Source organism: Desmodus rotundus, chromosome 9 (genome assembly GCF_022682495.2).
Source record: "Desmodus rotundus isolate HL8 chromosome 9, HLdesRot8A.1, whole genome shotgun sequence".
In the NCBI taxonomy this organism is placed as follows: domain Eukaryota; kingdom Metazoa; phylum Chordata; class Mammalia; order Chiroptera; family Phyllostomidae; genus Desmodus; species Desmodus rotundus.
This window is the reverse complement of record NC_071395.1, coordinates 108,545,061-108,560,007: the sequence shown is the minus strand read 5'-3', so window position 1 is coordinate 108,560,007 and position 14,947 is coordinate 108,545,061. Positions and strand designations below refer to the sequence as shown.

The following is a 14,947-nucleotide window of genomic DNA, read 5'->3' as shown; positions in this document are numbered from 1 at the left end:
CTGCGAAGATTAAAGTTCACTTGACTCAAGAGAATAGTCAAATAACACAAAGGAGAAAACCTCCCCAAAGAGACAGGGGCCGAGAGCAGAGGCTTCTGAATTCCTCAGGAGGTAGTTTGGCCCACAAATTCAAACCATGGGAGGCCGTGTAGCTCGTGTGTCTTGAGAGAACCCCCGTGCCAACTTATCAGCGCAGCATCAGCCCCCGCGGGCTCTCCGTGCCATTTGGAAGCACGAACCTGCTGTATAAAATGGCCTCTCCGGGGAGACGGAGACCGTCGCCATGGCAGGAATCATTCCATCTTGGGACCAGAAGGACCAGGCTGTCCCTTTAATCTTTAACGAGCTACTGTCACATTCAGATGCAGGAACGGGCCCTGCGCCGCACAGCCCTTTGCTGCAGAACCACCCCTGCGCTGCCCGGGGGCCCACGTATCGGGTACGTCCCCTCGGGTGCTGTCACCAGCATCTGCTCTGTAACTGTAAGGGTGGGCACTCTGTTACCCCCGGTGTGCGAGGCTTCATAGTTCAGGAAGGCAGCCAGTACCGAGGGCACGGCCACGGCCACGGCCTGCCTCGGGCACAACGACAGGCTAGGTTCCCAAACGCCAGGCACGGAAAGCACGGGAAGCCCGCAGGAAAAGGAGACACCCAGGCTGCCAGGCGCAGTCTGAGGGCCTGATGACAAGACTGGGAGAAAAGAAGTCGGCCATGTGGCCAAACGGCTACCCTGGGCAGCTCACTTTAGGCACCTGGCAACAGAAATCTTGGAACCATTCGAGGGGTGTGATTTTCTAAACAGCGATTTCTTAATTTTTTTTCCCCGAGCTGCTAATACAGAAAGAGGGCAGGGAAAAGGCCCTGTCGTCAAACTCCATCACCCACACCTCCAACAGCTTCATAATGAAGTGACGGGTACGCTCCCGTCCTATTCCTCAGTGACAACCTTCCCAAGCAAGGATTCTGCGATTCCACTTAGAGTATTTCCGGAATTCCTACTTCTTCTTTACTACATGCCTCTGGGTTCTTTCCCTCCCCAAATACACAACCATTCTCTCTTTCTCTCCCTCTCCCTGTCTCCAGTCCCTCACCCCATCCATGCTCGCGTCCTGCCTCCAATAAGTCAAACTGCCTGCATTTTCACCCTGGTTCCCACTAAAAATGCCTCAAGGTCAAGCTACCCTCACTCAGGTCCCCAAGCCTAGGAGGCCTTTGTTGACATGTTTCACCTGGACAGGTGATGTCTCTCTCACCAGGTAGATAAGATTACCTGTTCACCTACAGTGAATCTTCAAACTGGCTTCTGCAGGCTACGGAATAAAAGGATAAGGATGCGCAGCTTGAATGTCCCATCGAGGTAATCAAAGTAATGGAAGAGGAGAGAGGACAGAGAGAGAGCTTTCCAAAGGAAGACCCAACTGCGTGTTGCAGCAGCACTCAAGAAAACACTCATCTGACTCCGCAGCTGGTGAGCAGACAAACACCCAAAGGACTGAGCTCTCTAAAGGTTACTGCGCTCCCAGTTCTTGCGTCCCTCGAGGTTCTGCGAGAGATCACATCATAAAATCAGACTTGTGTTATTTATTTTTCAAATGGATCAATATGTACTAACATCCAGGATTCTACTAATTTACTGGCAAATAAAGCTACAACCTTATTTCAAACCAAACCCCTATAACAGGAATAAAATGTATTTCGGTTAGATCTTTCAAAGGTATCTCATCCCATTTATAAGAAAAAAAAATGTTATAGAGAAAGGAACCCAAGCTCTGTCCCAGGGATTAAGTGCTTAAAAAAAATCACAGGCAAAAATGCCTATAATACGTTATCCATTGGGGGCGGGGGGAGGCCCTACAGAACAGCAAGTGAACACACACACACTCAAGGATGTACAGAGAATACATTCATACAGGAGCGGGCAAGAGCCAGTCTACAGTTTGAGTACTATGTAAACTAAGTTTACTCTTGTATTATTATTTGTCAATTACTGTATTACTTTCCATACAAGCAACTGTAAACCTACCTTTGCCAACCCCATATATACACAGAAAGATACAAAACACATAGAGTTCAAATGTCAAAAAGCACTTAATAGTAGTCACTTCTTTATATACATACTTTTGTACCACTTTAGTCTTTTATTTTTTTTAAAGACTTTATTGATTTATTTTTAGAGAGAAGCATCGATGTGAGAGGGAACCCACAACCCAGGCATATGCCCTGACCAGGAATCGAACTGGCAACCGTTCACTTTGCGGGATAACCACCCAACCCACTGAGCCACACGGGTCAGAGCGACTATCTCAGTATTTTAAAGTGAGTAGGGGGGAAGCTAACTAATATTACCAGAGAGAAAGTACCTAAGATCACTTCACAAATAAAATGAAACAGAACAGTTTTAAGAAGTTGTGAAGACCATCCTAAGCCAAATTTTCGGTATATTTAAGGCTATATTCATTGAGGCAAATTCCTTAAGAATTACCAAAAAAATTCACAGTTTGAGCCCTGGCCAGGTAACTCGGTTGGTTGGAGCATCCTCTTGTGTACCAAATAGACGGCAGGTTCCATTCCTAGTCACGGCACGTAGCTAGGTTGCAGTTTCCAGCCCCAGTTGGGGCACCTGCAGGAGGCGACCGATTGATGTTTCTCTCTCTCTCTCTCTCTCTCTCTCTCTCTCTCTCAAGTCAATAAACATATCCTCAGGTGAAGATTTTTTTTAAAAATCAGAGTTCAGGGAAAGCTCTGTTTGTTGTTCACTCACCATCGCTGGCAGCACTCTGTTAAGAGGCACAGCTGTGCAGGGCACTGCCAGAGAAAGGGAGTCTCGTGCTCACAGTTCTAGCTTCCCTTAGTCTTGCTTCATCTTCCCTCTCTCAAGGAAACCGTGGCAAAGAAATTACAAAAACCCCTGGCTGGTGTGGCTCAGTGGACTGAGTGCCAGCCTGCAAACCGAAAGGTGGTTGGTTTGATTCCCAGTCGGGGCACATGCCTTGGTTGCCGGCTGGGTCCCCAGTGTGGGGCAGGTGAGAGGCAACCAATTGTTTCTCTCACATATTGATGTTTCCCTCCCTCTCTCCCTCCCTTCCTCTTTCTAAAATAAAATCTTTTTAAAAAAGCAAGTCAACAGACCTCAAACACTGCACTCAAAAATCTTCGCTCTTTGTCCGTCAGATCAGTTTTACTAAGTAACCTGATGAACTGAACTTAAAAACCGGATATGCTACCTATTAGAAAAGCTGACGTGAATGGTGGCAACATCGATGCGGGCAAGGATGCAGAGAAGCTGCATCTCCTACATTGCCGGTGGGGCTGCAGAATGGCACAGCCACTCCAGAAAACAGTTTGGCAGTTTCTTTAAAAAAACTAAACACGCTTACCACGAGATGCAGCAATTGCATTCCGGGTACTTAACAGAGAGAGATCAACCTTATGTCCACACCCATACTCCTAACAGCTTTATCCTAATACCAAAAACCGGAAACAAGCAGAACGCCCTTCTGCGTGAGCGGTTAAACTGCGGTCCATCCACACCATGGACCACTACGCAGCACATAAAGAGGGTGGACAGCTGCTACACGCAACTGCTTGGACGGAGGGCACCGTGACGAGTGGGAAAATGCCCGTTTCAGAGGGTCACGTGCTGTTACGACTCCATTTCCATTACGTTTCAGAAATGACAAAACCACCGACACAGAGAACAGATTACTGGCTGCCGAGGGTTAGGGATGATGGGGGGGAAGGGATGTGTGTGACCGTAAAAATGCAACCAGTCATTCAACTGTCCAACCACCATGGAGAACTGAGGAAGGTGAAAACTTCGTAAAGCAAAGCACAATTCATATTATCTTGCAGTTCCCCCTATGGAGGGGGGAAAAAAAGATTCTTTAACAGTGGATCAGTGGCTGGCCTAGCCACCTGAAATACACTGCGGGCATCACCTGTGCCCTGTCCCTCCAGGTATTTGCATCTGAGCGATGACAAGGCAGCAGAGTCACCCCTGCAGAATGGCCGCTCACCACAAGTCCAGCCCAGCATCCAGCCTAAAGTGTCCTGCTTGAAATCAAAGGCATCAACAACTGCACCAATTGGACAAACAAACTGGGAAAGACGTGGTTACTGGGTAGGGCACCTCACACGTGACAGGCTTCTTACCACAGATGAGTTTTGTTTTGTTTTTTACAAAAGTCTCTGTAACTGCCTTCAAAATGTGAGGGAGAGGTCAGTGGAAAACATTTAAATGACGTTTCCTCTGTGACTCTCCAACCCAGCCTCACAGGCCTCACACACCCCGAAAGCAGGACACGCGTCTGAAGCCCAGATAACCAAGTTTTACTTTCGGTGCTTACTAATCAGGGCTTCTTCCTAAAAGCAGTCAGGCTCCCACCACTGGTCTCACTATCACTCCCCGGAAGGCCCTGTGAGGCGTGTGTATTTATATCTTCTGTACAAACCAATTTACTGAGAAGGCCTATTGACATACTGACAAATAGCAAGAAACTCCAAAAAAAGAAACCACCAATAAATTCTCCTCTAACCCAATGCACTTTTAAGGGTGACTAGTTTATATAACAAATACAATTATAATTTCAGAATTAGGAAAAAACTGTAAAACAATCCTTCAGTGCTAATAGAACTAAAACTAGTAAAACTGGTAACAAGTTCTGCTGATATCACTTTAGAATTCCACACAAGGAGGCCTATGTACAAAAGGATAATTTGAAGCCCACACTGTACAGATGGAACCTGTTTCTGAAGATCGGCTCCGAAAAGCGGTCCTCACACGAGCTGACAGGTGGGAGGCATGAGGCGGAGGCGGCCTGGCGCTGAGCTGAGCCTCCACAGCCAGACCCCTGAGGTTCCACCAGCTCGGCCTCAGGCCCACCGCTCTGCGCCGCGTTTTCACCTCTGCAGAACCCAGCTAGCAGCCCCACACCTCACAGGATTGTCGCGAGGATGGAATGGGTTCCCAGAGTCCCTGGCACGTGGTAAGCACACACGAGCTGCTGGTAACCTCTGTGCAGGTGTGACGTAACAGACAGAAGTATCACACGGCGAAACAGACGTCCATCTCGACCAGTCTTACGCAAAATGCTCACACACGAATGAGCCTTCCCCTAACCCCCACCGAAGAATACAGGCAATTTCATTCCGAAGAGAAGTGCCATTTCACACAACGCCACGAAGTGAGTAAGGTCCTGCTGAGCACGCCCAACGCTTCCCAAGCTCTGCTGGCAACATGATTTCAATAGGAAAGGGGACTGTTTTGTAAAGATGGTTTTATAACACCCATCATCACCAAATGTAATGGTCAAAGTGAAAATCCGAGACTTCGCAGAGCAAGCATGGGGACTTCCGAAAACACCTGTACCCTCACACTTGCGTTTCCCATCCTTCTTTCTTAATCAAGGTTCTAAAAACCAGAGTCCCCTGTAGGTTGGCACACAGCCTGACAACATGCGAGTGTATAGTCACTAACTAGGAGGGGGAAAAGGCCCTGGTAGTCAAAAGCCCCGTAACAGTACCCACCCCACCCTGCCCCAGTTAGAAAGATAGTTTGTCCCAGTGACGCTTAAAGAAAAAAGACCTGACTTGAATAACCTAGACAACACAACACCTTTCTCCATTTCTAGGTTTCCCAACTATTTTGGGGGCAACCTAAGACACTTTGGAACGAAAAACATAAACTGTTTCCAAAAGTGTTACAGAGTGCTTGTCCAAAGCCCCAACATATAGCCAGCAATCGAGACAGCTGTGCTAAGAGCCACAGGGCCGCATTTTCTAACCAATATTCCTTCTGAACCACTGAAACTCTCCAGTGCAAAGTCCGGACACAGGAGCAGTGTTCCTTGCAAACAGCCCAACAGTTTCATTACTGTTTAACCACCAAATAATAGCTCCGATAATCTATCAAGTTTGACATTTCAACCCACTAAGTAATGAAACCAGGATGCAAAGCATGCACGAAGGGATTTCCCTCCCCTGCTCCAAATCAAAATCCATTCTGACCTTATAGTCACACAAACTAATAAGACTTATTCCGAAACTACTTATAAAAGGCTTCTAAAAAGCAAACACAAACTGAAGTGCCTTGAAGACACGACACACTCCCATATTTTATTTCCTATCTCCCACCTTTAAGCATCTTTATGAACCATGAGTAAAGTTACAGGACAAGAAATTTAGTTAAAAGAGACTCTCCCTGTCAAATGCAAGTTTTATCAATTTCTTCTTAAATATATTAAAGGTAAGTGTCCCTCACCTAATCCCCAAATATTAAAATTGTGGTTCTGATCTAGCAAACCACCAAGTGATGGCACTTCTCTCCCCAAGAAGGCATGGGAATTCTCCGGAAGAAAACGATCAAGGACCTCTGGTATCAAGACACCCGCCGAGCCACCCAGGACAATGCTATTCAAAGTGTGCAGCTGCAGACCTCCAGGGAGGTCCAAGCTGAGACACACACCAATGAAGTCACGTTAAGTATGTAGAAACGTTTCCAGCACTTTGACATTGCCATGAGCTCCAAAGCATGATTTCTCCGGTAACTTATTTCTCTTGTACTTTACATTGTTGGCAACAGGTTGGGGGGTGGGGGGCGGGGCAGAAACTTCACAAAGCTGATCCTTCCACAGATAGTTTGAGAAGCACTAATTTTTCATACTATGAAGGGCCGATTCAGTAGTTGATTGCTCTGCAATTATCAAAGCACCCTTGCCCTCACTGTTCTGCGGCTTCTGATTTGAAGGAAATTACAGAAACCAATACGGAGAAACCAACAGGTTTCCATGGCGTAACCTCATGGAAAGACACTGAATTAGGAGTCAAAAGACCTCACTGCTTGTCTGCAAGAGCCAACTAACCCGCTGGAAACCCTGGGTGAGTCTGAGTCTCTACTCTTGTCTGCAAACAAAGACAGCCACTAACGTCCCTGCTCTTCAACCATATTGAGGAGTTGGCCAAATAGTTCATTCGTTTTTTCCACAGGATGGCTACAGTAGCACTTAGTTGGCTTCAACTTCACTCAAAACAATTTTGGTAGACTGCGTTGTGACGGCTGTCATATCAGCATGCATTTTTTTGAAAAACTTATCAAAATTGGTGAATTTTTATGTAGCTATTTTAATATGGAAGATGGAAGAAAATACACATTTTTGGCATATTATGTTTCATTATTTCAAGAAAGGTATAAACACAACTGAAATGCAAAAAGAGATCTGTGCCATGTGTGGAGAAGGTGCTGTGACTGATTGAATGTGTCAAAAGTGGTTTGCGAAGTTTTGTGCTAGAGATTTCTCGCTGGACAATGCTCCATGGTCAGGTAGACCAGCTGAAGTCGATGGCGATCAAATCGTGATATTATTTGAGAACAATCAACATTATACCACGTGGGGGATAGCCAACATATTCAAAATATCCAATCAATAAAGTTATTGGTGAAAATGAAAAAATGTGCCTTCTATTTTACAGAAAAAAAACTGAACAGACTTCTTGGCCAACCCAATGTTATTATTATTGTTTTTAATGTGTGGTTCCTTCTTATAGTACTACCTTCACCAAGTGTGGTCTGCAGAAAAGCTACATCAAAATTCCAGCTTCATCCCCAAACACTGATTCTATAGGTCTTGGCTAGGAACCAGGAATCTTTTTCCTAAGCACCCAGGAGATTCCTACACACACTAAAATTTGACATCTATTGCAGTAAAATGTAATCTTGCTTATGCCTTCAGGAATAAAGAAAAGGTCACAATTTGTATGTAATCGCTGATAAATTATTTTAGGTAAAAATATTTTTTAAAAAGATTTTATTTTTAGAGAGAGGGGAAGTGAGGGAGAAAGAGAGAGAGAGAAATATCGATGTATGAGAGTGATATTGATCCGTTGCCTCCTGCACACCCCCAACTGGGGACCTGGCTGCAACCTAAGCATTTGCCTGACTGGGAATCGAAACAGTGAACTTTTGGTTCACAGGCTGGCACCCAATCCACTGAGCCACACCAGCCAGGGCAAAACTTTTTTAAGTAAATGAAATGTAGGACTCTGATGAAGATCATTGGGAGGTGACGCTGCAGGGCTCCCATTTTGGTATCCCCCATTAACCAGCTGATTCACCGTCACTATTCAGCTGCTGGTGTACAACTGAGCCCACAGTCAGACTTGGGAAACCCAGAGCCAGATCAGTGGGCGTTGGCGTGATGATTCAGAGTCACCTTGGGCACCGGGTCCCTCTGTGTAGTGGGGTAACAGGGAAGGCAGTGTGCCTGTTTTACAAGTTCTCTGGGAACACTCCGACAGGCCTCTCCCCACCAGCTCCGCACTGGCTAGGGTAAACTTCAGCTCTGACACGGAGACTGCAGAGACTCTCCCATCGTGTACGGAAGATGGGCACGAGGGGCACCTGACGGAACAGGCAGAAAGGAGAGATAAGCAAACGTGAGAGAGGTGAAGGACTAAGAGTTTTCCACTGTGGGCTGGGATGGTCCTCCTCACTTTGGTTCTTCCCTCCTACCCTGTGCCCCTTGCACAAAATCTTAGCCCCTAACTGTTCCTCTCCACCTCTAGCTATCATTGTTTGGGCAATTTGGATTTTATAATCTGCAAAAACAGTTCCCAAACAATTTCTCCCTCTTCCAGAACCATCTTTGACCAAGGATTCTTCAAACTAACTGAACTACAGCTGACCTACTCCTGTTAAAGCGCCAAATTAGAGCACTCCTTTTGTCCAGCATTTTCAAACAAAGGCTTACGCCCTAGTGAATCTACTTCCGCGCCATGTAAAATAATCATTTCGCCTGGTCGCAAAGGGTAGAATTAATTGGCTACGGGCCCACTCACACAAGACCTGGGAAAAGGTTGGTAGTTGATAGAGGAGGAAGCTTGGTTATGTCTCAAGCAGACATCTTAATCACTATGAAAGTTTAAAAAAAATACAGTTATATTTGAAGAAAATACTGGGGGGGGATAACACGCTTTCCTGTCTAATTACGGATAATATATTGGTTCATGAGCCATAAATCTGCGTGTATGTGATCAGGACTGAAACTAGATTTTCCAAAGTGAATGAAAGGAGTGAAATAAGCAGAGGATGGGGTGGGAAAGGACCATCCGTTTATTTAAACTCCCTGCCCCACCCCACCCCCACCCCCGCCTCCAGTTCTTAACATAATCCAGCAGTTACCGATTGGAATGGTGCTGATTACTTAATTACATTTAACCACTCAGAGGCCAGCAGAGGCTCCAGTTGGCCAAACTTCCTGTTAAGTTTCAGGATGACTAGGCAGCATTTCTTTAAAGAGGATCAAGGCAGTTAAAATGTTTCAGCAAATCACTCTGGTTCCAATAGGTTGGGCTTCCCCTATTCTTAGAACCCGCCTGGTGGAAACAAAGGCTGTCCCAGGGGGCCCTGACGCACCACAACCCAGAGATAATGGCACCGCGTTTTTATCTGCAATTCTAGAAAAGGCAAGTAAATGCTACACTAGGAGACACAGGCTCACCTGTAGCATTGGAAAGGAACAGACTTTCTAAGTCAAGTAACACTTGCTCAACAGTTTTCTTTAATTCAAATTCAGCACATGAGTGGCAGCCACTGAAAAAGGCTGCTGAGAGAACAAGGCTTCGCTTTATCTTTTTGTAAGAGAGGACACTGGAGAAATTACCAGACCAAGGTCACTTTCCATTAAAGGAAAAAAAAAAGTTAGCAGCCTCAACAGATGAAAACCTGTGTAGGCCGTAACTCCGTGAAATCAGCAGCCTGTTGAGAATCTCTCCAAAACCCTGTAGGAAATTAAGTGCGGATTAGAGTAATTAAATGTAAAGTCTCCTTGAGAGCAACTGAAGACTAGAGCCCTTTCTGTGAAATGTATCACAGAAAAATCGTGAACTGGATTTGCCAGGCATCACAGCCTCTCCACTTGCGAACCAGCTCTGCCAATGCTATGATCTAAACAGCAGTTCGGGGAGGGAATTAAATAACACAGCTTATCTCAGAAAACCACTCCATTCTCTCATCTTTGCAAAAGTTCATGTGCTCATGTAGCTGTAACATACTTAGGGGTTTCCCCCAAAGCACATGCACTTCCGCAAGAGCTGGAGGAAAAAATATAATCACAGGGTAAAGGCCAAACACTGTGTCTTTTGAATGCTTAAATAGCCAATTATGTGTCTTAATACATTAATTCTATACAGACAAAGTCTATTATAGGAAAGTTGAATAAGACATCTTTAAAAATGTACCCTGGGGCCTATGTCCATTGAACTGACAATAAAATCACCCTCAAAAAAGCAGTTTAATGCAACATCTAGTATTTTAATTTCCCAGCTGCCAACAAAAAATATATGTAAGGAGCAGAAATTAAACTAATTATGTCAGCAGTGCAGGGAACAAAACTTTAATTGTATCACACAATAGTTAGACATTTGGGGAACAAAACAAAGGCCCTAAGGGTCGAACTTCTTTAGAATATAAATGATTCCCAGTCCATACGACAGAAATTAGTTTGGGCAATAAACAGATTCATGGTTTGTATGTAAAAATTCCACCAACATCGTAAGGCAATACAGAAATATAGTATAAGAAACAAACCTCTAAAACAGCTTTAAGTCGCTCCGTCATTTACATACGCTGCATCATTAATGGGACCTTCAAACCAGTATGGTACCAATCAGCTTTTTAAACATGCTGCCTACAAAAGAGCCCATTCATTTAGTTGGGAGACAGGTGTTAGCAACAAGCAACCTCTCAGCCTTGAGTTCCAGGGGCCGGCCTTCCATAATTGTGGCGTGGCTGGCAAGTTGAAAGAGGGAAAGGGAGGAAAAAGAAACAAAAGAGACCCAAAGGGAGAAAGGAAGGGGAAGAGATGGATGTCAGGTGCTACCTAACAGGGCCACCCTCCCTGGCTGCACCCAGACACGGAAGGGAGAACGCAGATAGTGTTAGGAAGTTATTCCTGCAGGCAGCCACTCTGGATATAAGCCTGCACACCACACCTTTAAAACAATTTTTTTTAAGTGTATAACTTATTCTTCTTACGCATATTCCCTACTGAACTCTAGTCCTCACTTTCATACGTCTTCTGAAAGAGCTGACTGAAAGACAAACACCATACGATTTCAAGTCGAAAGAACCAAATAAACAAAAACAAAATTGACACAGGCTCCAATATAGAGAACAGCCTCTGACGGTCACCAGAGGGGAGAGGGGTGGGAGGACTGGGTGAACAAAGGCGATGGGATTAAGAAGCACAAATTGATAGTTACAGAATAACCACGGGGAAGTACAGCATAGGGAATACAGATAATAACATCGTAATTATGTACGGTGTCAGGTGGGCACTGGAAATCTGGTGGGGAGGGAACGCTTTGTGAAGTATCCAACTGTCTGGTCACTATGCTGTATACCTGAAATTAACACAAAATAATACTGAATGTAAATTTTAATTGAAAAAGTTTTGTAAATTAAAAAAAAAAGAGCTGAGGAGATATTCCTATAAAGATATAGAGAAGGCTGGATTTAGAAAGACATCTTAAGCCTGCAGAATAAAAATCCTACAAGAAAGTGGGAGAAGAGAACAATCAACTGAGTTGCCTGCAATGTACAAAGAACATATTTTCCTCTTTTCATCCGCATAACAACCCGACCAGGCATTATTTTCACCTCGCAGGCGAAGAGAACGAAGCTCGCAGAGGTTAAGTGTCTCCAGGAGCTCAGCCAGCAGATGCGGGAGCTGGATTCCAGACCTCAGCTGTCTGTTTCCTAAATTGTTAGGCTTTTCCCAAGTTTAATTTCCTAACATATTTAGTTCCCCAATTCCGCTTTAACTCAGATGGGTCTCTATTCCAGCCATTTTTCTTCTTTCCATGAACTCAGCAAAGTACCTATGACTAAATGTGACTATTAACGTCTTATTATTTTCAATAAGCACTTCCGCTGTGTAGAAATGAAATATCTGCCGAGTTACCTCTATTTTTAAACTCTGCACATGGAGAATTCCCAGGCATCTCTCCCATCCAACACCGACTGGAACTGGATGGGCTTCCAGTTGTTTCCACTGTATCATTCATTCGCCCATGCAGGAAATAAAGGAAGCTACTCTCACCAACTCTCCCTTGTGACCCCAGGGAGATAATAGAGCAAAGGAGGGGGGGCCTCTCAGTGAAGTAATTTACATAAAAGTTATAAAAGCTCCTTGTTATCTCTCATGACCAGGAAATGGACTATTCTAGAAAAATCAAACATCCTGAATAACATGATGCTTTTAAAGGGACTAGCAATCTATAAAGAATTCCAAAGTAATACAACAGTCACAATTGAGGCTCCCAACCCTGCTACAAAACCAGAATCACCTGGGGAGCTTTGGGGACGCTGCCAGAGAGGTTTTTTAAATGTAGATTACAGCCATCACTTACCTACTCAAATCTCCAGGAGCTGGGCCTAGAAAATCTGTGTTTTTAAGGAGCCCCTCAGTGACTCAGCTGCCAACTGCTGGGTACCGAATCTTTCAAGAAACACTGACTTTTGGGAATTCCTTGCAATAAAACGTGCTAAAAAGGCTAAAGCCACACTGAACACAATGTGAGCCTCTTTCAAGGCTTCAGGAGACTTCAGGATCTCCCAGTATCTCCAGTTCATCCTTATACTGACAAACCAGCGGGAAAGGAAAAGTTAAGATTTCATATTGGTAGAAAGCTGGAAAAACCAGCTTTTGTTTTTCTATGAAATCCAAAGAGCTAGTTTTCCCCCAGAGGAAATGCAGACTTTATGCTTGCTTTGAAAAAAGGAAATGTTTGAAAATATACAGTAGGACTCTCTTCACCAACTGCTTAGCTCCAATTCAGAACACTAGCAGGCCCAAAAGCAGCAAAAAAAAGGGGGCATATTCAACCTGTAGGAGAGACAGCGGAGAAACTTCAAGACAGTCTTAGCTACCAGAAAGGAGGACAATGAGTTTAAATTAAGAAAGGCATTCCGGGATTGGGTAAAAACCACTGTCCCGACCATGGCAACCGGTAAAACCTGGAAACGGGGAGAGCGGAGGTCTTTGAACGAGGCTGGGGGATCCTACCTACCCGGGAGGGCTTCCATGTGAGATACCCCATAACAGGATATCCTATTAGGGGCCCAACAGGTTTTCGGGTTTCAAAACTCTGTGAATAACAAAGTCAAAACCAGAAAGTGACCAGACCAATAAATGGGAGTTTGTGTGTTTGGGTATAAAAATACTGGCCTTACAATTAGCAAAATCGTTCTTACATAAACACAAGTAACTACTACAAATACCAGTAACCAAACAAAACTAATAGTCACCATTCCACACAATAATGATGATGATCATGAGGCAGCTCAACAGCCACTTAAACCATGTATTTTCATTACACTCTCAATTGTATCTTAGCTCTGTGTTGCAGGGGGTTTGCGATTCCAAGGTTCAGAGGTTAATTTTTCCTCCCAAAACATGCACTATGGCTAGTACAAGTCTGATGTCCCTAAACGACCACTCAAACAACAGCAGTATTATTAAAGATACTATTATGGGTTAAAAAAAAAAACCAAGCTGGAATTAGTCCCTGTAACACACCTCAGGCTCACGTGGGGACTTTCAGACACTCCTGGCATGACCCTCTTCCGGATGGGTTTGGCTGGGGCAAACATCACACCCAACATGTCATTAGGGGGGAAATGGTCCTTTTTTGTTATTGTTGCTGTCTTCTTAAATGCTGGTCACTGAAAATGCCTTTTCCACTACTTTAAAAACCCTTAAAGAGGCCTTCCTATTAAGGTGGTGCTAAGCAGAGTTATGTTAACTGGCTTGGGCTGTGGGAAAGTTTGAAAAACAACTTAATTTGGGGGAGGGTTTCCAGGAACATGTATAAAGGACACATGGACAAAACCAAGGGGGTTAGGATGGAGGGTGGGAGGTGGGGATGGCTGGGGTAGGGGGAGTGGAGAGAAAATGCAGACAACTGTACTTGAACAATAAAAAAAAAAGTAAAAACAAAAAAAAGAAAGAAAACAAATTAGTTTTAAGCATTCTGAGAAGGACTCTCTCATTTTGCTTGTATCATTTTAGCAACTGGTTAAATTAAGTCAACTTGGAGAATTTACAACCACTGACCCCAGAGTAAACAGGGCCGGGCCCCTGCGGATCCACCTGATCAGCAGGGAAGCTCCTAGCGATTGGCCTTCAAAATCAGATACAGACACTAAAAAGGGAGTGGCCTAGATTCCACGGGTATTTTCTCTCGACACAATCAGGTTATCAGTTGGCCCTGCCACACCCATCTGCGATGGTCACACACCATTTTCAAACAGTTCAACACATCCCGATAAACTAACTTCTGAATTGTACTCTGAAGTCCAGATCAGGAAATCTGACAAAGTTGCGCAAACGCACATCATGGTGCAAGAGAACACAATCAGGACAGAGGAGTAGGGGGCCCAACCCGAAACCCCCCAAGAGGGAGGAAGTACTGCTGCCAGCCCCCGGCCTAGGGCTCTGCACACAGCCAGCCCAGCCCGCGCCTCCTGCCTACGTCTACTCCTAGAAAAGTGGTTCAACAAACGGACCGCCCTGACCACGTCTCGGGAACTGGAACTGTCCCTGGCAACACCTCCGGGCTCCTCCGAACAGATGTGGCGGCGGCCGAGGGGTGACCGAAGTCCGCTCTGTCCCCCAAACACCTGTAAAAGGGATGATCACAGAGCTGCCGGCCTTCTCAGAGGGCCGCCCGCGCCCGCGGTGTTTGCGCTCCTCGTCCCTGGCCTCCTGCCACGGCGCAAAGTGACGGTCGTGGGTAAAGCCCTAGTTCCGAGCTGACACGATTCCTTCCCCGGGACAGGCCGGGCGCGGCGCGGGTCGCTCTTCCCTGATTCCACAAGCAGCGCGTCCTCCCTAGAACGGACGCCAGACCAACGACACGGGGGGAAGGTGCCGGTTTCCTCTCCGGCCGG

At 45.3% G+C, this 14,947-nt stretch overlaps 1 protein-coding gene across 6 annotated transcripts in view; it reads right to left on the bottom strand.

Moving 5' to 3' along the window:
- Window positions 1-14,947, bottom strand: part of RFFL (ring finger and FYVE like domain containing E3 ubiquitin protein ligase) — a 59,933-nt gene that overhangs the window by 44,059 nt on the left and 927 nt on the right. Inside the window, exon 1 of one of the 6 annotated variants that reach the window (XM_053910602.2) lies at window positions 14,678-14,721. The exons of 4 other annotated variants lie outside the window; for them this stretch is intronic. Coding sequence is in view for 1 of the 2 variants with exons in the window: in XM_045190052.3 (XP_045045987.2) it covers window positions 11,958-12,060 (103 nt within the window). In the remaining variant the exon portion in view is untranslated. Of the gene's footprint in view, window positions 1-11,957; window positions 12,141-14,677; window positions 14,722-14,947 lie in introns of those variants that run through there. One more of the 6 variants, XM_045190052.3, reaches the window with a different exon arrangement.